This window comes from Terrapene carolina, unplaced genomic scaffold (genome assembly GCF_002925995.2).
Source record: "Terrapene carolina triunguis isolate 2854851 unplaced genomic scaffold, T_m_triunguis-2.0 Scaffold111, whole genome shotgun sequence".
Taxonomy (NCBI): Eukaryota; Metazoa; Chordata; order Testudines; family Emydidae; genus Terrapene; species Terrapene triunguis.
This window is the reverse complement of record NW_020664462.1, coordinates 5,272,655-5,297,433: the sequence shown is the minus strand read 5'-3', so window position 1 is coordinate 5,297,433 and position 24,779 is coordinate 5,272,655. Positions and strand designations below refer to the sequence as shown.

Here is a 24,779-nt window from a genome sequence, read left to right as displayed (position 1 = left end):
GGTCAAAGGAAGAATTCTTCTGTCAACCCAGCTACCACCTCTCAAGGGAGTGGATTTAAAAGAAACCCTTTCCATCGCTGTAGCAAGTATCTACACCACAGCAGCGCAGGTGCAGCTGTAATACTTGCAATGTAGACATGGCCCTTTGCTTCCTAGCTCCTAGTCAGATTTTGATCCGTCACAATACTTTACCTCTCAGTCCATGCCTACTTAGTTTCTTTATTGAGGGACCTGGTCAAAGGCCTTTTTGGTAGTCCAGATAAACATCAACTGGTTCTCCTTTATCCACTACCTCATTGATATGTTCAAAGAATTTTAACGAGGAGTCCCTGTGGCACCTTAGAGACTAAAATTTATTTGGGCATAAGCTTTCGTGGGCTAAAACCCACTTCATCAGATGCATGGAGTGAAAAATACAGTAAGCAGTATATAGATTACAGCACATGAAAAGATGGGAGTTGCCTTAACAAGTGGGGGTCAGTGCTAACGAGGCCAATGCAATCAAGGTGGATGTCTCCCATTTCTAACAGTTGACAAGAAGGTCTGAGTATCAGCAGAGGGAAAATTACTTTTTGTAGTGACCCATTCACTCCCAGTCTTTATTCAGGCCTAATTTGATGGTGTCCAGTTTGCAAATTAATTCCAGTTCTGCAGTTTCTCGTTGAACTCTGTTCTTGAAGTTTTTTTGTTGAAACTACAGTACCCACCTGGTGAAGTGAAGAAACAGATTGACAGAGCCAGAAGGGTACCCAGAAGTCACCTACTACAGGACAGGCCCAACAAAAAAAGTAACAGAACGCCACTAGCCGTCACCTACAGCCCCCAATTAAAACCTCTCCAGCGCATCATCAAGGATCTACAACCTATCCTGAAGGACAATCCCTCACTCTCACAGATCTTGGGAGACAGGCCAGTCCTCGCTTACAGACAGCTCCCCAACCTGAAGCAAATACTCACCAGCAACTACACACCACACAACAAAAACAATAACCCAGGAACCAGTCCCCGCAACAAACCCTGTTGCCAACTCTGTCCGCATATCTACTCAAGGGACACCATCATAGGACCTAACCACATCAGCCACACACCATCAGGGGTCGTTCACCTGCACATCTACCAATGCGATATATGCCATCATGTGCCAGCATTGCCCCTCTGCCATGTACATTGGCCAAACCAGACAGTCTCTCCGCAAAAGAATAAATGGACACAAATCAGACATCAAGAATTGTAACATTCAAAAACCAGTAGGAGAGCACTTCAATCTTGCTGGACACTCAATAACAGACTTAAAAGTGGCCACGACCCCCTCCCCTAACCGGCCCTCCATACAATTTCCGAAACCCGATGCAGCTCTCAGGCCAAAAAGTTTACCCGTCCCTGGGTTAGACAAACACCTGTCAGGAATCGTCTGTTATGTAGTCCTGACTTTAGTGGAGGAGACTGGACTAGATGACCTATTGAGGTCTCTTTCAGTCCTACACTTCTGTGATTCTTCCTAATATTCTCACCAGTGAAGACTGATTCAAAAAAAATTTTTTTTAACTTCTCAGCAATGCCTTTATCTTCCTTAATCTCTCCCTTTAACCCCTTGAGTGGCATCATCTAGAGTTCTTCACTCCCCACACAAGAAGACTCTTGGAAACACTTGAGGAACAAAGACTAAACTGGGGGAAGTGTTGGATCCAGGCTAACGGGATTTCTAGCCTGTGAATAAAAGACCTGAGGATTCCAAGCTGTAAAGCAAGTGCAGCTTGCCCCTTAAAAATCTGCAGCCTGCTTGTATCATTTCTCCGGGCGAGAATCTGCTAATTCATATCCAATCTATTTAATACTGTATATACTCGATCATAAGCCGGTTCGTTTATAAGCCGACCCCCCCAAGATGGATAAGTAAAAATGGAAAAAATTTATAACACGTTCATAAGCCGACCCTATAATTCAGGGGTCAGCAAACTTTGGCTCCCAGGCCATCAAGATAAGTCGCTGGCAGGCCGAGATGGTTTGTTTACCTCGAGTGTCCGCAGGCACGGAGGTAAACCTAAGTAAACAAAGTGTCCTGGCGCGCCAGCTGCTTACCCTGATGGGCCGGGACAGCAGCTGGTAGGGAAATGTTTTGGGGGCGACAAGCTGGGGGTCAGGGGAGTAATCCCTGGGACCCCCCCACAAGACCCCACCCCTATCCTGGGACACCCCCCCCCATTCTCCCCATCCCATCCCTTCCCACCTTATCTGAGGAGGGCCAGGGGAGGATGTCTCTGACCTGGTTGGAGCTGCTCCGGCAGGCTGGGCAGCGCGGCTGCAGCCTGTTCCGGTGGGCCAGACCGGGCGGCGCGGACGCAGCATGTTCCAGCAGGCTGGGCCGGGCGGCACGGTCGCAGCATGCTCTGGTGGGCAGGCGGCATGGCCATAGCCTGCTCTGGGGGGCGGGGCCAAGCGGCACCGCTGCAGCCTGCCAGCCCCGGAGCTGCAGCTGCTTCGGAGGCTGGGGAGAGAGCAGCGTGGCCAGAAGCAGAGAGACTCTAGCCCTGCCTCTTCCCTTCTGGATCTGCTGGCTGTGCTGCCTCTCCTTGCTCCCTCTGTTGGGGGGGAAAGGCTGTGTCCCACCTCTCCCGTCTCTATACCCATTCATAAGCCGATCGCCTTCTCTGGTGCTTCCCTTTTTTACTAAAAAATTCGGCTTATGTACGAGTATATATGGCATATTAAGGTTAGTTTGTGTTTTTTATTTATTTGCTAGGTAATCTGCTTTAATCTGTTTGCTATCACTTATAAGCACTTAAAAATCTATCTTTTGCAGTTAATAAACTTGTTTTTGTTTTAATCTAAATCGGTGAGCTTTGACTGGAGTGCTTGGGGAAAATCTCTGCTTAGTTACCACAAGTGTGCATTGTTCTCTTCACATTGAGGGAGAGGTGGACCCGGTATTAAACCCATATACTGGCCAGATTTGACCAGGGCAGGACAGTACTGTTCTGGTGTCCCAGGCTGGGAAGCTGGTGGTTAGAGAGCTTACGTGTAACTGCAGCTGGGCATGTCCCTACCTGTGTGAAATACTGGTGGACATGTAGGACCGGGAGCGGGTCTGCAGCTTGCCACAGCAACACAGTGTGAGAGGGAGCCCAGGCTGGTGGGTACTCAGTGGGTACCCCAGTTCCAGGTGGCACCCAGGGGGAACCAGTCACAGCACCTATTCTTTCTTAGGCTTCCTATTTCTGATGTAGTGAGTTATAAATACTAAAATGAGACATTTACATTGAAAATGCAAATGTCATCATGGGTATCAAGTGCCAATAAATTACTGTGGGAGTTTGCCTTAAACAACCCCAAAGTAAGAATGCATGCCATAGCCAGCACTTGGGATAGAGATGGAAAGAACCCAGGGGAAGAGAGAGAGAGGTCTGCATTTGTATAACTTCTCTAATTGTTAACAGCTGCCTATATATTTCTAAAGCTACCATAAAGATACACTAAATATTTCAACAGATGCACATATTTCTCTTAAGATGACTAAGATAAATGTGAGGTAGCATGAGAGTGCTCATTTAAATGTCTGGTATACAAGGGGTATGTCTACACCCAGCCGCTAGTTCGGCGGCTGGGAATCGAAGTTCTGGGTTCGACTTATCGCGTCTTGTCTGGACGCGATAAGTCGAACCAGGAAGTGATCGCCGTCGACTGCGGTACTCCAGCTAGACGAGAGGAGTACCGCGGCGTCGACGGGGGAGCCTGCCTGCCGCGTGTGGACCGAGGTAAGTTCGAACTAAGGTACGTCGACTTCAGCTACGTTATTCACGTAGCTGAAGTTGCGTACCTTAGTTCGAATTGGGGGGTAAGTGTAGACCAGGCCAAGGGGAAAGGAAATAGAACCGGGTAACAGGAATGTGAAAGAAAATGGGAGTAGATAAAAGAAGGGGTAACACAGGGCCAGACTAGCATAACAGCAGGAAGCTGCAACAACAGTTTCATAAGCTGACTGAATGACGAGGGTAGGAAAGATTAGATGGGAAAAGTAGCCCAGGCCTAGGAGTGGGGGCCCAGAGTGCAGATTGGGGTGTCCATTAAAACTTTAATTTAATAGCTAACATGATTCCTGTCTCTGGATACTTAATATAGGCTGCCTACCTTGATGGGAGACAAACTGAATCCAATCTCCACATGGTTTACTTGAACACCCCCTATTTCGGATCTCTTCTGCTACCAATACAGAGTTGCTCAATGGCTATCATACACCACTTGTTGAGCTAGTAAATTTTAGCTAGCATTTTAACAAAATCATCTAGCAGCACTAAATCTCTGATGCAAGTGAGGGCCCTCGGGGCTGCACAGGCATCTCTGGTGAGTTATGTAACAAAGGGAGAGAGAGACTAGTCTAGACCAGAGGTTCTCAAACTGCCAGTCGCGACCCAGTACTGAGTCGCGGAATGTAAGGCACTGGGTCATGGCGGCTCTGGTCAGCACCACCGACCGGGCCGTTAAAAGTCCCATCGATGGTGCTGTCCGGCTAAGGCAGGCTAGTCCCTACCTATTCTGACATCGTGCTGCGCCCCAGAAGCAGCCGCAGCAGGTCCTAGGCGGAGGGGGGTCACAGGGCTCCGCGTGCTGCCCCCACCCCGAGCACCAGCTCTGCACTCCCATTGGCCGGGAATTGGCCAATGGGAGGTGGGGGGCGGTGCCTGTGGGTGAGAGCCTAAGAGCTGCTTGTGTGCCTCTGCCTAGGAGCTGGACCTGCTGCTGGCCGCTTCCGGGGTGCAGTGCAGTCCGTGGTGCCAGGACAGGCAGGAAGCCTACCTCTGCACCCCTGCTGCGCCGCTGACCGGGAGCCACCCGAGGTAAGTCCACGCCCCAACCCCCTACCCTGAGCCCCCCCCCCCCAAACCTGGAGCTCCTTCCTGCACCCCAAGCCTCTCATCCCTGGCCCCACACCAGAGCCTGCACCCCAGCCCAGAGTTCTGACCCCCTCCCACACCCCAACTCCCTGCCCCAGCCCAGAGCCCCCTCCCACACCCTGAACCCCTCATTCCCAGCCCCACCCCACAGACTACACCAGTGGTTTTCAACCTTTCCAGACTACTGTACCCCTTTCAGGAGTCTGATTCATCTTGTTTATCCCAAGTTTCACCTCACTTAAAAACTACTTGCTTACAAAATCAGACATAAAAATACAAAAGTGTCACAGCACACTATTACTGAAAAATTGCTTTCTAATTTTTTCTGTATGAAATTTTAGTTTGTATGGACTTTTTATGTAGCCTGTTGTAAAACTAGGCAAATATCTAGATGAGTTGATGTATCCCCTGGAAGACCTCTGCATAAGTCCCAGAAAGCTGGCGTATGCATGCTTACGTTACAGGTTGTGGTGAAGTTCCACACACATATGTCCCCTAACCTCCATCCGTTTGTACTGTTCAGTAACAAGAGGAAGAAACTGGCATTCACTGTGCCCCTTCTGTTACAAAAAACAGCTCCCTCTGTCACCAAAAAGGGTCATAATGACGTGATGTAACAAGGAGGCCTTTTCAAAAGGTAATTTTTTGTCATTATATAAAGATCAAGATTTATCTGATACTTGACTTTCCCATTATGTTCCATAATAAGAAACTTTTATGTCACATATTTTAAAAGTATAGCCATGATTGCCACAGTTATTTGATAAATACTATTCAATTCAGGTGATTTATTGCCCATGAGTTTCTGGAGTTATCCCATAACTTCGTCCTTACAATACTTAGAAACCAAACCCTCACACTCCTGCCCAATTAAACTTTCAGCCTTCCACAAAAAAGCATAAGATTATACTTATTTAATACCTTTTTTTTGTGCAGTCTTGTAAAGAAGTTGCTGTGTTGGTATCATCTCCACACACAGACCAATTACTATATAGCCGGGATGATTCCAGAGGTGGTGGTGTACTTGTGATCCCTCCTAACAATGGGGCGAATAACTGAGTGTCCATTTTTTGTTTCTTGCCGTTTACCTGAATTGAAAAGAGAGTGAACGGTTTTACAATGTGAGGAGTTTATGAAAGCGAACAATAAAGGGCACCTCTTTTGAAAAAAGGAAGTTTGTTTGTTTTTTAAAATAGGTAATATTTTTTCTTTCTGAAAACTTTGTTTCTGCAAATCCATACATATGATTTTTTTAAAAAAATCAGGTGTTATTTAAATCAGATTTTTCTTTTTAAAAATAAACCTATTAAAAATAAATCTGAAATTGTGACGACTTATGTTAAGGCCAAAACTTAGTATAATCTATCAAAATAAATTAACTAAATAATATTCAAACAGTACATGTTTATGCTGAAATTTTAAAGAAAGTCAAACCACTGAACTGGTGGAATTCACTGTGCTAAGCACCTGGAAGTGCATTAATTGAAGCGTTAACCAGATTTTGATAACAGTAGCTTCTTACACAGCTGCAGAGAGAATATTTTCTTTCTTTCAGTTTATTCAACTAGTTTGTTAAATGACTACTTCATTGAAAGTTGAGAAATGGATTCACTTTTTTTTTTTCTTTTTTTTTTTTAACGCAGGAAAACTTGCTTTCCTTTTCCAGTCTACGCATAAAATCTAGGTGAGAAAGGATGAGAGCTACTGTTTCTAAAATCTAAAGGAAATGGAAACCAGAAACAATCGGTTCAATTAACTAATTACAGATAATACTTCCTTTGTATATCAAATCAGGTTCAAATGCAAAATGTTCTGATAAACTTACATTTTAAAAAGTATGCAGCACATTTAAGGTAGCTTTATTTAACCAAAAACAATTTTAAAATGCTGTTTTGGGCATTGTAATTCAATTCCAGTTTCCATTCTAATGCAGCTTGACACAAATCACAAGTAAAAATAAGCATGGGGCATGCCACAACCTTTCAGCTGGCTCCAGGATACTCTCACTGATTGGCATAGCCAAACAGACTTGGGAGACTGGATGCAGAATATCAAATAATTTGAGAGAACTTTCCTGAATGACTTTGAGGAGTATATCTAAGGTCTCCGCCATCGTTTTAAGGAGGTCCTGACAGGCCTTGATATTAGGCTGTGGAAGGAGCAGATGGTGCTATAGTCTTATTTGGTGATGAAAATGAACTAGCCAAAGGAATGGGTTGGTCCCTCATTGTCCTCCATGAGGTTCCTGTTCAACTTCCTGGACGAACTCTGGTTAGAGAGTTGTGCTATCTTAGATGGTTCTTTAGGAAGAGGTGATCTATTCTCAGACCTGAATCTAGATGAATAAGGAGCAGGAAAATGTTGAGGATTCCATACTGACCTACATTCCAAGACTGCATTCCATACAGGAAAGGCAGATAATGCCACAAGATGTAAGGTGCCTGAAACCTGTCAGAAGTATGGGATCTATGACAAGAAGGACTTCTTCTTAGGTCTCTTTCAGGAACCAGTCTAGAAGACTGAGGAGAAAATCTACAAGAAGCACTTCTACAGTCATAAGACAAAGATACAGACTAGCAGAACTCCATCCAGGATGGTACATATATCTATGGGGTTGTAACAGACTGTGGAGATCTAGACACTAGTTACTGAAAAATAGATATTGGTACCACAGATAACTGTTTCAGGGAGATTCTTTCATAATCGATACCTTTGGTTCCCATACCAGAAGGGACTTGAATCTAGTAAATATTGGAGAATATCAAAGACAGGAGATTCCGGTATTGGAGTGATCACTATGTTCCCAGAGGTTGTAAAGGCAGCCGGCATTGAGATAGGAATCAGGACCAAAGTGGACGAGCTCCGTGGTACCAATGTGGATGTCTCAGTAGACGGGGTCTTCTTATTAAGGTGTGGTACTGAAGAATCTGTGGCAGACGGCATCAATGGCATCAGTACTGAAGAAGTGTTATCGGTCACTGAGAACAGTCAACACAGTACCAAGTGGAAGAAGGGCTTCCCTAGTCCCTGAAGACTCACGGTGCTGATCAGATTTGGAAGGAACGAGTTTGGAGACATCAGAGCAATGAGGCTTAAACCTCTTCTTAGCTGGTGCCAGGGACGGTGATCGGTGCCAAACACCATCTGAAGATCTCTGCTCCTTCCTACCTTGGACAGGAGGAGTCAGACTGACTGACCAGAAGAGGACTGAAGAGAAGGCTCAGCATGTTTTTGAAAAGCATGAGGTCTCTTAGAGCAGTAGGCATGCTAGCCACCATAAGTAGCATCTCTGGTAGCTGAAGCACTAGCAGCAACCAGCTTTAAAACAGCAGATTGCTTTTGATGAGGGACTTCAAATTTGGGAAAACTCCTCACTGACCTTTCCATCAGAAACATTTTTCAATGGGTATCACTAGCTCCCTTCATGCATGTAGAAAAGGATTTGCAAACTGAACATTTGTACATAATATGCAGTTTCCCTAAACAAAGACACTTAATATGTCCATTATTTGCAGGCACAGGTGATTCACAGGCAGTGCAGATTTTAAAGCCTAAAGACAGTGTCAGCCATCAGACTTTCACCTCAATACCGGGGGAGACTCAAGCAAAAAATAAATTTTGCCTTTTTTGAGGGGGCCAATGGGCACTAAATAAAATGTATAGGCTACAAAGAACAGTTGTCAACTCGGTAAGTAACTACCCTAAACAACCTACGAAATTACAGGGAAGTAGAAGGACACCATGTAGCTCTGTCTTGCTGCCATGAGCAGAAAGAAGAAATTGAATGGCAGCTGGGGCTGCTCCACTCTTTATACCCTTGGGAGGGGCATGAGTACAGGATGCATGAGCAGCCCCAATGAATACAGCTGGATAAAAGATTCTGGGCTCGCACACATGGAGTACACACACCTACAGTGGGATCCATGTGGACAAATGTTTGAAGAACTTTTTGATAGGGTTCTTGGAGAAGGCTGAGGGTATACTTCCTATATGAGAAAGGGGCTAAAAGAAATTATTGTCGTTGATTGGCTGACCTCCTGCTCAGTTAATCATTTTAATGATGCTGAAATTTCAACTGCATTGTTCCTGTGTGTCATGGTGCCTAAAGCCCTGGATAGGCATCTTTTTAGTTATCATTTAAATCAAAATAAATAGTCAGTCAGTCTTCATTCCACTGTCTCTCAGGTATTGCTAGAACACTCCCCAACCCACAGGAGAGTGGGTGTTGCTATCTGTTCAGCTGCTTTGAATCTCTCTCCCTCTCTGTTAGATACTCAAGAAACCAGAACACTAAAGCCCTCCTTGTTGCAAGACCTAGGCCTGAGTTTGATTTGGTGGTAACCACCATACCTTTTTCTTAGTAGGCCTCTCTTCCCCACTGTGACCCAATGAAATAGATGTGGCTTGGCAGAAAAGGCACTTAACCTGAGTGGACTGGACAACATTTTGATATTATAGGGCACTTTAATAAAGAAAAAAAATGGTTACTAACTTATCTCAAAGGGCAACTGTCATAACTATAAAGGGAAGGGTAACAGCCCTTCTGTGTACAATACTATAAAATCCCTCCTGGCCAGAGACACCAAAATCCTTTTACTTGTAAAGGGTTAAGAAGCTCAGGTAACCTGGCTGACACCTGACCCAAAGGACCAATAAGGGGACAAGATACTTTCAAATCTGGGGGGGGGGGAGGAGAAGGCTTTTGTTTGTGCTCTTTGTTTTGGGTTTTGTTCGCTCCTGGGACTAAGAGGGACTGGACATCAATCCATGCTCTCCAAATCTTTCTGAACAAGAGTCTCATATTTCAAAACTTGTAAGTAACAGCCAGGCAAGGCATGTTAGGTTTATCTTTGTTTTCTCAACTTGTAAACGTTCCTTTTGCTAGAGGGTTTACCTCTGTTTGCTGTAACTTTGAACCTAAGGCTAGAGGGGGTTCCTCTGGGCTCTTTGAATCTGATTACCCTGTAAAGTTATTTTCCATCCTGATTTTACAGAGATGATTTTTACCTTTCTTTCTTTAATTAAAAGCCTTCTTTTTAAGAACCTGATTGATTTTTCCTTGATTTAAGATCCAAGGGGGTTGGATCTGGACTCACCAGGAATTGGTGGGGGGAAAGGAGGGGGAATGGTTAAATTCTCCTTGTTTTAAGATCCAAGGCTTTGGATCGGTGTTCACCAGGAAATTGGTGAAGTCTCTCAAGGCTGCCCCGGGAAGGGTTATAGTACTTGGGAGGGAGATATTCTGGGGGGGGAGGTAGACAGAGTTTCCCAAATAACTCATATATAATTTGGGTGGTGGCAGCAAAAGCAGATCTAAGCTGGTAGTTAAGCTTAGAGATTTTCATGCAGGTCCCCACATCTGTACCCTAGAGTTCAGAGTGGGGAAGGAACCTTGACAGCAACAGTTGCGAAATGTTGCTCGTGTCCATTCCAGGCTAGGTATGTGCACGCTACATGCTGGAGATTTTACCCTTAGTAGTATCCGTAGGGCCAGCCCAAGAACCTTCTGGAGCCCTGTGAACATGCACCGGTATAAGGGACACCGCCGACTCCACACACTCTCAGTTCCTTCTTGCCGGTAACGCCGACAAGAGGGTAGGAGAGTGGATCAGGGAATGGACATGAACAACACATCTCAAAGAACAACTGTTACGAAAAATTAAGAACCATTTTTTCTTCTTCAAGTGCTTGCTCATGTCCATTCCATGCTAGGTGACTCACAAGCAGTATCCCCTGAGGTGGGCTCCAAGTTCATGTATGTTCTGATTGCAACACTGCTCTACCGAAACTAGCATTGTCACGGGCCTGTTGGGTGATGGCATAGTGGGATGCGAAGGTCTGAATCGATGACCACATCGCGGCCCTGTAGCTATCCTGGACTGGTATCTGTGCGAGGAACGCTGCTGATGAAGACTGGGGTCTTGTAGAATGAGACATCACGATAGCTGGTGGTGGGACGTTCGCCAGCTCATAGCAAGCTCGGATGCAGGCAGTTATCCAGGACAATATTCTTTGGGATGACACTGGTAGACCTTTCATCCTGTTCAGCACAGCCACGAAAAGCTGTGTAGACTTGCAGAAGGGCTTAGTTCTTTCAATATAGAAGGCCAAGGCCCATCTAACATTTAAAGTATGTAGCCGACATTCCACAGCAGTGCTGTGAGGCTTCGGAAATAAAACAGGCAGAAAAATGTCCTGGTTGTTATGAACTGCAACACCACCTTTGGAAGGAAGGTCAGGTGGGGGCACAGCTGGATGTTGTCTTTGAAGAACACTGTGTATATGGGGGTTCTGATGTCAAGGCTTTGATTTCAGAGACCCTTCTGGCCGAGGTAATCACCACTAGGAAGGCAACCTTCCACAAGAAGAGTAGGAGAGAACAAGAAGCTAACGGCTCAAAGGGGAGACCCATGAACCTTGACAGGACCAGGTTTAAGTCCCATGGGGGAATCGGGGCACAAACCTGTGCGTAGATCTTTCTAAACCCTTGAGGAACCTGATCTTCATCTCATGGGAGAAGACTGATCTGCCCTGGACCAGAGGATGGAAGGCTGAGATGGCTGCCAAGTGAACCTTGACTGAAGACAGTCAGACCCTGGTGCTTCAGGTGGAGCAAATAGTCCAAGATGGACTGCAGTGAGGGCTGAGATGGAGAAAGATTCCACTCAGAGGCCCACAAGTTCAGCCAAGTAGGTAGCCCTGATGGAGCGTTTCCTGCTACCTACCTACGTGCTCCGGAGCAGGCCTACTCCTCGGAGTTTAGCCACACAGAAGCCACACCATCAGGTGTAGGGAGACGAGGTTCGGGTGAAGCAACCAGCCTTGGTTCTGTGAAATCAAGTCCAGACATCATGGGAGCTCTAACAGAGTTGCTACCGAGAGGTCCAGAAGTGTGCTAAACCAATGCATGGCCATGCCGGAGCTATCAAGATAACCTTTGCCTTGTCCCTCTTGATCTTTAGAAGGACCTTGTGAACCAAGGGGATCGGTGGAAAGGCAAACAGCAGCCTGCCCGCCCACGAGAGCAGGAAGGCGTCAGACAGAGAGCTTTTGCTGTGCTTGTGCACCAAGCAGAACCTGCGGCATTTCCTGTTCTGTCTGGTGGCAAACAGGTCCACCTGGAGAGTCCCCCACCTCTGGAAGATAGCACTGACTACCTCTGGGTGAAGGGACCACTCAGGATGAATGGAAAAGGACCCGCTGAGTTGATCTGCCAACGCATTCTGTTCTCCGGGAAGGTGTGCTGCCTCGAAACAGATGGTGTGGTTCACACAGAAGTCCCACAGACAGAGGACCTCCTGACACAGGCCTGAGAAGCAAGCTCCCCCTTGCCTGTTGACATAAAATAATCAAGGCCGTATTGTCCATTGAGACCTGCACAACCCTGCCTGACAACTGGGGAAAAAACACCTGGCAGGCCAAATGTATCGCCCTGAATTTAGCTCTTCCTGGGACCAGGGCCCTTTGATCCTGAGATTGCCATGGTGGGCTCACCACCCCAGTTCTGATGCATCCATAACCAAGGTCTCTGATGGATACGGGGCAGTAAAGGGCACCCATTTCATCACCGAACACGGATCTACCCACTAAGTCAGAGATGTTAAGACAGTTGATGGGATAGTGAGAACTGAGTCCAAGTGGTATCTGCCCGGGGAGTAGATCGATGCCAGCCAAATCTGTAGGGGTCTGAGGTGTAACCTCGCATATTGCACCACGTAAGTACACACTGCCATGTGACCTAACAGCCTGAGGCATACCCGGGCACTCATAAGCGGGTGAGCTGTGACGCGGGCGAGCTGTGACGCGGGCGATTAGATCTGACATAGTTTGGAATCGGGCTTCTGCTATGACGGCCCTGGCCTGGGTAGAGACGAGCACTGCCCCTATAAGCTCTATTCTTTGCACTGGGACTAGTGTTAATTTCTGTTTGCTTACCAACAGGCCCAACGCCCGACAGGTGGCCCGTACTATGGCAACGCTGTGCTGAACCTGAGCTCGCAAATGGCCTTTGATCAGCCAATCATCGAAGTATGGGTAGATTCGTACACCTCGACGTCCCAGGTAAGCTGCAACCATCACCATATACTTTGTAAAGACCTCTGGGGAAGCTGACAGGTCGAAGGGGAATGCATTGAACTGGTAGTGGCATTGGCCCATCACAAACTGAAGAAATCTTCTGTGTTCATGGAAGATGGAAATGTGGAAATAAGCGTCCTTGAGATCGAGGGCAGCATACCACTCTCCCGGATTCAGAGAAGGAATGATGGAGGCCAGGAAGACCACGCGGAACCTCAGTTTCTTGAGATATTCGTTGAGGCAACACAGGTCCAGGATGGGACGCAGGCCCCCCTTGGCCTTCGGGATTATGAAATATCAGGAGTAGAACCCCTTCCCTCTCAAATCTCGAGGAACTTCCTCCACTGTTATGTACTGTAGCATGTTATGTGAGACCATGCAGTGCAGAAGGGAAACAGGCAGTCCAAAAACAAAAGGGGGGATGGATCCTGACTCAAGTCTGGTATGCTGTCCTCAGGCATACCCTCAAAAGGCCTGCCTGGACTCACCAGGGTATCTAATTGAGCCCGACTGGGAGGCTGAGGTGGAAGGTAGGGCCTGACGACACTTGTAGCCCTTCCCTTTCTTCTTATAGGAATCATGTCTGGAAGGCCCCGAGAATCTGGGAGGCAGTTGAGGCTGGAAATGCTTCCTGGAGGCCGGGGGTGTGTACAGGCCCAGGGAACGAAGTGTAGCCCTCGAATCTTTGAGACCATGCAGGTCGGAGTCCATCTGTTCAGAGAACAGAGTGGTGCCCTCGAAGGGGAGGTCCTGGACAAACTGCTGCACCTCATGCAAGAGGCCCGATAACTGGAGCCACATGTGCCTCATGGTAACCACGGCCATTCGCCATTGTTCTGGCCGCTGAGTTGGCCACATCCAGAGCTGCCTGTAGGGAGGCTCTGGCCACAGTCTTGCCCTCCTCCTGGATGGCGATGAACTCCTGCCTCAACTCCTGCTGCAGAGAGTCTCTGAACTTGGCCATTGAGTCCCACAAGTTAAAATCATACCCCCAAGCAACACCTGCTGGTTAGAGATATGAAGCTGGAGGCTGCCCATGGAATAAACCTTTCTCCTGAAAAGATTCAGTCTCTTGGCCTCCTTATTCTTTGAGGTGGCACTGGGCTTCCTCTGCCTGTCCCTCTCATTTGCAGCTAACAAACCCTGTAGAGTTTGTACAGAAGTACAGAAACCCTGTAGAGTTATCTATCCTAAGAAGCAGGTATTCCAACTTGTAAAGATTAGTACCCAGACAGTTTTTTGTTCACAGGTATCTTGGATGCTATTTTTAACAATACTGGGTAAAAACTTTTCACAGAAGTGTGATTTTAAGTTGACTATGTTCCTTTTCAGTTTCTAGCTCAAACGACTAAGGCAACCATTTTAATGTTATCTGAATGTAAAACAAAGGTGTGCTGCCTTTTTAAATCTGCAGAAAAATAGTTCTAGTACCCCTGTGGCCGCTGCTAACTTTCCCAGCCTGGAGCACACTAAAAATGGTTAGAGTTGCCTCAGTGTTTACTGCTATTAACCCTAAGGGACAGCAGTGAAATTCACAAGAACTGTATCACTTTTACGCTACTGGCACTTGAAAAACTGACCAGAAGTATAGGTAAATAATAGAGCTATTTACTGGTCAGGAGGACCCCAAACTTAAACTGGGGGACAAGGTATGTGAGTTGAAGAGATCCTGCCCACCACAGACAGCAGCCAGGAGGATGGTAAAGTGGTAGAGTAGTGGAGACTTCCTTTCCCCACACCCACCCTTGGGGCAGCTTGAAGGCTCTGGTATGGTGGTGAAAGAAAGCAAAGAATGCTCCTTTGCAGCAGCCAGAGAATTGTGGACTTCTTGTTTATGGGAAGGCGTTACGTTTGTCAAACATCTACTAGCCAGAGCAAGGTAAGAAAAATAAAAATATAGACCTAACCAGATGCAGGAACATCACCTTTGTAGGACTCCCACCATTCTCTGATGCCCATCTTTCCTTAGCCTTTATAACCTGATTGCCATCAAGGATGCATAGTGTCTATTGTATTTATGATCTTTTCTATGTGGATAACAGTTAGCTGGGAAGTGGACTGAAAATAAATTCATTTCACATTGCCACTGGGCATTTATCAAGTGGTAACAACTTCTTGCGACTATTTTTCAGAATATTTTGCCAAAGAAGCTCATGAGATTATCATCACTAGAGTCACTTGAGGCCAGACTAGACATGGAATTGTTGATTGCTGTAGGAATCCATGATTACTCTTCTGTATAGAGATCTTTTCCACCTCTAGCATATAAGAAACCTAAAGACACGCCATATAGGGTTTACGTATACATTTCAGTCTGAAAAAAAAAAAAAAGAAAACAGTAAGAGAATTCCATTTCTATTCATCTAAGCAAGCAATTACTTTGGACTCACCCGTGGCTCGTAATGACTGACAGTGGCACTTTGTTTGACCATGTCCTCGCTGTCAGAATACAAATTCTCTTTTCCCAAGTTTGTTGCATTGCCAAATAAGCAGAAATTCAGAATCTTAAGCACAGATGTACCCTATTTAAAGATAATTAAACATGAAAAGTAAAGGTTAGCAATTTTAACTGGAAACATCAACATTTTAAGAAAAATAGTATGTATTATTCAGAAGGCCAAAAACTGAAACAACATTAAAGATGATTAACTTGTTAATAGTTGAGTAAATAAGGTTCAGGCAAAATGACAGTACTATATTCCAATCCAAGCCTTGAAAAATCCACTAGTCCAGCACAAATTGGAAAATTTCCCTGACAATTACCATAACTTCCTGCAGAATTTACAATTTCATTAAAAAGAAAAGGATACCTTCCAAATGCAAACAGACGTTAGTAAGGCAGCACCACACTGGTTTAAGTTTTCAGGCAGACATTCCCAGTGTCTCCCTGGCTTCTCAGAGCTTCTGCAAGATGCAGAAGAGTGAAAATTGACTAGGTTTGTCAGTTTTCATCGACATGATGTCAGTGATTTCAGTGTCATTCACCAACAAACAGCAAGTGGGTAAACTGAAGTCTAATTTCAAAAGGATGAACTCAGTGATATTAGACTTCCAAGTGCTGTAATTAAATAAAGACAGCAGTCTACTGAAGAATAACTTGGGCAATATTTAAAAGCTTCACATTAGTCAGTTTTTTTACAAAACATCAACATTTGTAGGACCTAAAGGGCCACAAAAATAGTTCAGCATTAACAATATCCCAAGAAAAAAATGAAATCTGTATCATATGCTAGTCATAGAATCATAGAATCTCAGGGATGGAAGGGACCTCAGGAGGTCATCTAGTCCAATCCCCTGCTCAAAGCAGGACCAATCCCCAACTAAATCATCCCAGCCAGGGCTTTGTCAAGCCTGACCTTAAAAACCTCTAAGGAAGGAGATTCCACCACCTCCCTAGGTAACCCATTCCAGTGCTTCACCATCCTCCTAGTGAAAGTTTTTCCTAATTTCCAACCTAAACCTCCCCCACTGCAACTTGAGACCATTACTCCTTGTTCTGTCATCTGGTACCACTGAGAACAGTCTAGATCCATCCTCTTTGGAACCCCCTTTCAAGTAGTTGAAAGCAGCTATCAAATCCCCCCTCATTCTTCTCTTCTGCAGACTAAACAATCCCAGTTCCCTCAGCCTCTCCTCAGAAGTCAGTTTTGAACCATTTCACAGCCAGTTTTGAACTTTCAAATGAAGATTCCCAACAAACAAGATTTCCCAGCGTGACAGTTTGGCTCTTGGAGAATGGGTGGAAAAAATTAGCGTGGGCCATATGTACATTTATAAAAGATAGAGTGTAAACTCTGCAATTATCAGCAATGAGTTTCAGTACAATTCATAGCTCAATTTATTATAGAAGTAGGACTTCTCAGTGAAGACTTAACAGGCTCAACCACAGAAGGTGACTATTAATTTGCCTCTATGCAGCCCTCTAATTTAAGTTTGCATGCTTGCCATTTCTCCAGCTTCATCCGTCTCTTGGGTTTGATACAGTAGAACAATGCTCACTAAAAATCCCTTGGAAAAGTGAAACTCTTAGGATTTATCTTCACTGACAGATTTTTGTTTAAAGCAGGATAACAAATGTTATCGCACTGTAAAATCCTAAGTCATTTGTAGTGTTTATGCCAATGTCAGCACTATAACTCGGATGGTGGTTGACCTTGCCTACTGTCGCTCAAGCTAAAACTAAGGTCTTGTCTACACTTGAAAGTTAATTTGGATTAAGGTAGGGTGTGAATTTACAGTGCAACAGCTGTTCAACTAAACAGAATGAGTGTCTACACATGGAGTTATTCAGGACAGTTAATCAGGAACAGATGAGTTTTCACAAGAGCCATTAAAAGTTTGTTAGCCTATTCTAAAGAGTGATTCATTCAAGCTTTCAAAACTAGACTAAGGCCATGTCTACACTATAGATCTTACAGCGGCACAGCTGTACTGATACAGCTGCACCGCTGTAATATTTTCCGTATAGCCACCCTATGACAAAGGAAGACAGCTCTCCCATCGACATAATTAAACCATCCCTAATGGGAGAGAGCATCTCCCGCCAACATAGCACTGTCCACACTGGCGCTTCTATCAGTGTAATTTTTCCAGTTATACAGACAAAAGTGCTAGTGTAGACACAGGAAAAGACAAAAAAGTGAAAGGTTTCAAAAGACGTTTCTTCTCTCCACACTTTTCTTACATACAGATCATTAAGAGGATAATAGTTATTTTATAATCATTTTCTTTTGACTAATTTTATTCCATTTCAATTCCTCTGTTGAATGGTATTTTCGATATACCCAAAACAAATAATTTACTGAAGCATTCTCTCCATTAAACTGCCTCCCACAGTTCCCAGTGTGGGCAGACAAGTTGCCCCACAACACCCTGTAAATGGGAACACAGAGCCATGTAGCAAGTTGGGGTGCTAGCAGTCTTGAGATATGCTCCCAGATAGATGTATTGTCTGTCATGGCCAGATACAGCACAAGTGTGGACACAAGGAGTGACAGCATAATATGTGTGGGTGCACTCTCATGGGTTAGATTACCACTGGTTAATTAACCTGTGATATCGTCACTGCATGCCTACCACAGGGTAAGCAAAGACCTTACTGATCTGTTAAATAACGTGTATAGGATCAATATAGCTCAGCTATTAGCACATTCATCTGTGTGTAGAAATAGATTTACTGAAAAAGACCCAACAGTTCATCTAATATATCACTACATCTATCACATTGTATTATACTGGATATTTCACAGGAATACAAAAGAAACAATAATGCATCTGACCAGGTATGCAATTATAAAGTGGGGAGGGGTAAGCATTCTATGGCAAGCAGTTTATGTCCTAGAACAGGAGGCAACTGGGGAGCATTTCAAATCATTGGGGAACTCCGTGACGCCACATATGTAGGTAGGTGTCCAAGTAAAAGTTAAAATCTATGGCAGCTTTTTGAAAAGATTATGGAACCACCTTTGTGTCCTAGCCAACATTCCCTCTCTCAATAGAATAGATTTTCAATGACCACAGCTTTCTCTGAGCTGTTGCTGAGCACTTAATGGCTAATATGCATGCACACTCATTGCACTAGCAGTAAATAATTCACTGTTTGAAATGCATGTTGGGATACCTTAAGTATAGAAGGTGCTTCCATTATAGCTTTGACAGAAGCAAATGCTTTAGTTACAGGAAAAATGACAGCTTGCATTTTGTTTGACTAATTTTTAAAAATTCATGTTTCTCACAAAGCACCTTTAATAATATCCCCTGAATTATTTTAAATTTATTTTAAAAAAATTTTAATTAAGTGTTTATCTTCTTCATCTACTATTGTTTAGAAGGATTTCTCCCATCCCCATCCACACTTCTGCTACTGGTTCTGGTTCTTCAGTAGCAGCAACATTGAGGCAAAGTCTCTTAACTTAAAAAAAATTCTTGGATTTATAGTTATGCCGGAAGAGACAAACCTCCTTCTTTTGCCCTCTGCCCAATTACATCTGCTCTCCAGTCACATGGAGAGGATAGGGGCCTCCTTCTCCCCTACAGCTAAGTGCCTCTTCTGATCTGAACGGAAGGGTGGGGGAGCATATGCCTCAGCTAGTACTAGGTGATCTCCAGACCCTTAACAGGGTTTGAGAGTGATGGATGCCCCACCAACACTTGTTCATCCCCATCTGACCCCTGTATAGAAAAAATATTCACTAACTCCAAGACTCCAATTGCTTCCTCAGTCAGTACATGGGTCTAGGGAGGGAAGTCATCAGCACCCCACCCCAGGTTTTAAGTCACTCCCAAGTTCTATGCAGGGATCCAGGCAAGTACTCTCTATCCCCTACCTAAGGCATTACCCGTAACTATAATAGATATAAAATTTTCCAGACAGAAGAATGATTTTCAAGTTGACAGTATCCTTTGAAGGTTGCTAAATGATTTTCATTATACCAGTTTCCCCTACCTAAGGCACAAAAAGACTCTCTTTGGGATGAAAGCAATCTACGCTTTGGCTCAGTCAAAAGGTGAATGTTTTTGTGGAAATTCATTGGGCTATTTTTGAGTTACCTGAGATATGTATGTGTGGGGAAGGCAGGGAAAAACCAATTTCCCATTATCTTCTTGCATGCTTTAAAAAAAACCACCAAAATTCTGAAATCTCAAATTTAGCCAGTAAATAATCCTCACTGACAAATGGGAATTTGTCTAACAATGTAATTTTCAAATAGTCACTATATTAAGATTTGAAGGAGTTCTAGCATGCACACAGATATATGTTTACTATGCCTTTCTAGTCAGATGCAGTGTGTATGTGGGTGCCACTACAGAGAAGTGTAAAAATTTCACTAGTTCTGGGGCTCTGCACATCAGAATATATCTAGGCCTCCAGAGAATAGGCAATTTGAAATAAATACTTTGAGGTGACATGAGAAAGGTTGCCAATCCTCTTACCATGCTATCTGAAGTCCAGGAGTGAAGGCCAAATTCTACAATTCAGGTGATGTGGAAAAGGCACTGAAAAGTCTGAGGAATTCTCTTCCTTCTCAAACCACCTACTTTGAACCTCCTTCACTCTGGAGGCCCATTCTGGGATGCAAAGCCACAAAGCATAAAAAATTGGAAAAAATGACTGGGGAACAGAGGTCTCCAATCCACACCCTGGCTAACAACACACCGGTACTTCTGAAGTATGCACTACTATAGTACTTTTCCTAATAAAGATTAAAAAATAAAAAAAATAAATACAGAAACATTAATGCAACTTTAAGGTTGCAGATTCAAAACTCAGACAGCAAGAAATGCAAATGTTAAAGCTCTCTTGGCAACATTAATGTATGTGCAATGTGAGCAAATAAATGTGGTCATACGAACCTTAATTTTGTTATTGCCATCTGTCAAATTCACAGCCTTAGTACTTAAAATACAGTAAAATTAAACTAAATTAAAATGAAAATAGATTACAGATAAGGGCCTTGTTTCTACACCAATTTTTTTCAATCTTTTGGAATCAGACATGCTCCCAAATACCTTCAAGAAAAAGAATCAATCTACAAATTACACCTGTCACCTGATGCCACAAAACTTCTGTATACAGAAGTACCATTTATATAAATAGCTGTTCCGGGTGCAAAGAGTTTGGAGGATCTTGCCCCTGATTTCAAGTTTTGGAAGCCAGTCTTTGTATAATGAATTATAAATTATTTCATAATAGTACTAAAGGGACCCAAAGTGCAGAACAGTCTTGCTGACAAAGATTATTTTACTACAGTTCAGGACTTTATTGCTCTGCTCTCTGATTATTAAAACATAACAAGTATTCCTTACTTTCAAAAACTCTTCATGAAGCATTCATATAAAGTTGTCACGTATTAGAATAGTCTGCAAAATTCAGTTTAAAAGAATCTTTTCCAAAAGGCTCTGACTCAAATTATGGTAGGTGTCTATTCAAGAATATTTCATTTAAGGGAGGGATAGGGTAATAGACAACTTTTATTGGCCCTATCAGTAGGGAAACTATACAATTCCTAACATTCCTAAGTGGCCAAACCACTAATAAAGCATTTAATAACAGTCATTCACTGCAGGATCTATTGAGAGGTAATGAAGCTTGATATCAGCTAACTACACTTCCCTTCACCTTTTAATTCATACCTCTCTCACAATTCATTGTCTTCTGGTAGAGCAGGGAAACAGGAGGGACTATTAAACACAAGTTTGGTAAAAAACACAACTCTGACCCACTAAAATGTCAACAAAACCAAGTCAGTTTAAGTGGCTTTCAATATTTTTATAAATCACATATTACAGATCATAAGATAACCCTTTCAAAAATATTTCTTAAGAGGGACACAGTACACAACCAACAAACCTGCCATTTTAAAAAATGAAGGTAAAAGTGAAGTTACCAAATATTGTTCCAAAAGTTTTATTTAAAATAAAAAAGATGATTTGGGAACTATTTAATACCTGTTAAAATTCCATTTTTTGTCCTTCAAAATATATTCTCACTTTTAAATAGGCTAACAAATACTTATAAAAATATTCCTAACACATTAAGAAATTGACTGGCATTGAATGTCTCAAAAGGAGCTAACTGCAACAAGCCAATGTTTGTTATCAAGTAAGAGAACTCTCCCCTCACCTGTGCCAAGATTTAAATGTACTCGGTAGCTCATTATTACATTCATATAAGGATTTATTTCTTATTTATATTAGCCTACTGTAATTAGATTCAGAAACTGCTTCCCTCTGTCAGCAATTTTTGAAATTCCTACAGCAGGGAAACCCAGATGAAGGTCTCAAAAAATCGCAGATTGAGGTAAACATTGTGTCATGATATTTAACAATACAAGCCATAAAATACAGAAATGAGAGGAAAAATTATCTGGCTGGAAAGTTACTAAACTGTTCAGAGTTAGTTTGATTAGAGTGAAGGGGTGATAGATGGTGATCCCTAGCTGTCCTCCCTACTAATAAATTTGTCTTTTTCCCTAGTAGAAGGCTCCTTTGAATGACCAATAACATACAACTGCAGTTTGGAGTCTTGGGCTTTTGTGATAAGTGTTTATAATAGCAATTTCAGTGGTGATTTATAAAGGTTGGTCACAGCCAGGCAACTAGGTTAGCACAGCTTCTTCTAAGCACGCCACCAATCTAGCTGCTTTAGAAAATATTATTCTGCAAAAATTGCTTTGTTAAACTGTATTTTCCACTCACTACAACAGCAGTATTCATACAGTCTCCAAACGTAGCCCCTGATCTAGACAATGCACATATCACTGAATTCCAGGTGTGAGAATCAACTTCCATCAAAATAAACCTGCACAAACGTTACCACCAGCCGTTCCCTGAGTGCGTTCCTCCCACCGACACAAGCCACTGGAGAAGCAAAAGCAGCAGAGGTTTTAAAACATACCAACCATACGCACTACAGCACCAGCTGATCCCTGTGCCATGAAGTCTAGTGGCGTAGTCTTGTACCTTGCTGAACCTGGGCTGCTGAACCTCGTCCACCGCCCCTAAACACCGCTGCCATGGGACACACGCACACTACACACCTCAGTACTCCTTGCATATAGAAACTGTTGCCAGGCTATGGCCAGCGTCTCTTCTCCACCCACTGAAGCAGCACAATACACAAACAGGGGAGTGAGGCAGGCAGGGGCTTGGTCTGTGCGCAGCGAAAAGGCCCCTAGTATGAATTCAGAAGATAAACTAGCAGCATTAGCACTAAGCACTCACTCCTCACGGCTTGCCCTAGACAGAGTCGCCCCTAATCTGCACCTACTGAGAGAAACACTGTGAACTGCCTGCCCTTTGATGTCACCCACCCCACAGCCCCTTCAAACACTTTCCCCCGTTTAAATGCATCTGCTGCAGCAACAGCAATCCCCTCTTCTGAACAAGGATTTCAGCTTGCCCAAGGCCCTGCTACAGGAGTAAAAGAAACACCGAGCTTACATTTTCGTTCCTCTTGCTATACAACCATTCTCAGCCCTGTCATGTGTGATGTCACTGGAGTACCAGTATGTGGAAGTACTATGGGAATTGTAGTCTTCTCCCTATTGTGTAATAGCTACAAAGTACAGGACTCAAGGTAATGTACTGCCAATGTGAGAGCCCTAGAAACAGCCTCCTTACTACAGAGGATTATCCGAGCTGCCTGGGGGAAAAAAACTAAAATCTAAACCAATACGGGCCGGTGGAAAAGGGAGAAGTGCTGCAAAACTTAATTCTTCCGCCAGTCCCCACTTGGGATGAAGCAATTTTATGGTGATCACATGCTTTCAACAGTGATTTAAATTGTCCTCAGAACTAGGGTGACCAGATAGCAATTGGGACAGGAGGTGGGGGGTGATAGGTGCCTATATAAAGCAAAGCCCCAAATATCAGGACTGTCCCTATAAAATCAGGACATCTGTCACCCTAGTCAGAACACATCACTCATTGGGAAAGTATTACTAGCTGAGAGATTTAATTAGGATTTCATTATTTTAACTTTAATGGAGTACAAGAGTTCTGATCATAAAAGTCCCATATATTACTGGGTTGGGGGGAGTAATTCTCCATGAAGAAGCAATTCACTGACCAAAGTATTATGTTTGTTATGGTGAGTGTGACAGACAAAGAAGAAAAAAGACTATTTCCTTCACAAAGAAGTTAGTCCAGTAAAAGATATTGCCTCACCCACGTCTCTCTGTTTCTGACACGGAGAGTCATGGTTTGTGTCACCCTAGCCAGCCCACTATTGAGTAAGACTTGAACAGGTGCCTGGCATTAAATGAGGACATTGATATAATAGGCAGTGCAGAAACTTAGTGGAATGAGAATAATCAGTGGGATACAGTAATACCAGGGGACAAAATATATAGGAATGACTGGGTGGGACAGTGGCACTATGTTAAAAAAGTATAGAGTCAAATAATGTAAAAATGTTAAATGATTCAAACTGTACCATAGAATCTCTATGATCACACTTGAGTGTTTCCAGCATTGTGCCCTGAACCCATGGTCTGACCAAGAATTCATAGATTGTCAGGCTAAAAAGAACCATTGTGATCACTAGTCTTACCGCCTGTATAATACAGGCCTTATGACTTCCCTGAATTAATTCCTGTTTGAACTAGAGCTTACATTTTAGGAAAAAAACATCCAATTGTGATTTAAATATTGCTACTGATGGAGAATCCACCACAGCCCTTGGTAAGTTGTTCCAGTGGCTTATTAGCCTTACTATGAAAAAAACTGCACCTTATTCATTATTTACTGTGTATTACTGTAGCTCTTAGGAGCCCTAATTCCAGTCTAAATTTGTCCAGGTTCAACTTCCAGCCTTTGGCTCTTGATATACCTTTGTCTACTAGATTGTCCATGATCAAATTTCTGCTCCCCATGTAGGCACTTATAGACTGTGATTTAAGTCACTCCTTAATCTTCTATTTGTTCAACTAAAGAGAGTGAGTTCCTGGAGTCTATCATTATACAGCATTTTTTCCAATCTTTTAATTATTTTGGTGGCTCTTCTCTGAACCCTTTCCAATTTATCAACATCTTTTTTGAGTTGACACCTGCACGTGGCAGCCGCACAAGCGCCAAATATTGAGGTAATATAACCTCACTACTCCTTGTCATGATTCCCATTTACACATCCAAGGATCACATTAGCCCTTTTGACCATGGTATTACAGTAGGCACTCACATTCCACTCAGTGGTTTGAGCATTGGCCTGCTAAACCCAGGGTTGTGAGTTCAATCCTTGAGGGGGCCATTTAGGGATCTGGGGCAAAAATCTGTCTGGGGGTTGAACTAGATGACCTCCTGAGGTCCCTTCCA

At 43.7% G+C, this 24,779-nt stretch overlaps 1 protein-coding gene across 2 annotated transcripts in view; it reads right to left on the bottom strand.

The window, feature by feature from the left end:
- Positions 1-24,779, bottom strand: part of LOC112112364 (meiosis-specific coiled-coil domain-containing protein MEIOC-like) — a 50,277-nt gene that overhangs the window by 21,589 nt on the left and 3,909 nt on the right. Inside the window, exons 1-4 of one of the 2 annotated variants that reach the window (XM_029911635.1) lie at positions 22,908-22,941; positions 15,356-15,487; positions 15,144-15,279; positions 5,811-5,977 (exon numbers count right to left, since the gene is read on the bottom strand). In XM_029911635.1, the coding sequence (XP_029767495.1) occupies positions 5,811-5,977; positions 15,144-15,230 (254 nt within the window). In that variant the 5' untranslated portion in view covers positions 15,231-15,279; positions 15,356-15,487; positions 22,908-22,941. Of the gene's footprint in view, positions 1-5,810; positions 5,978-15,143; positions 15,280-15,355; positions 15,488-22,907; positions 22,942-24,779 lie in introns of those variants that run through there. The other variant, XM_029911634.1, reaches the window with a different exon arrangement.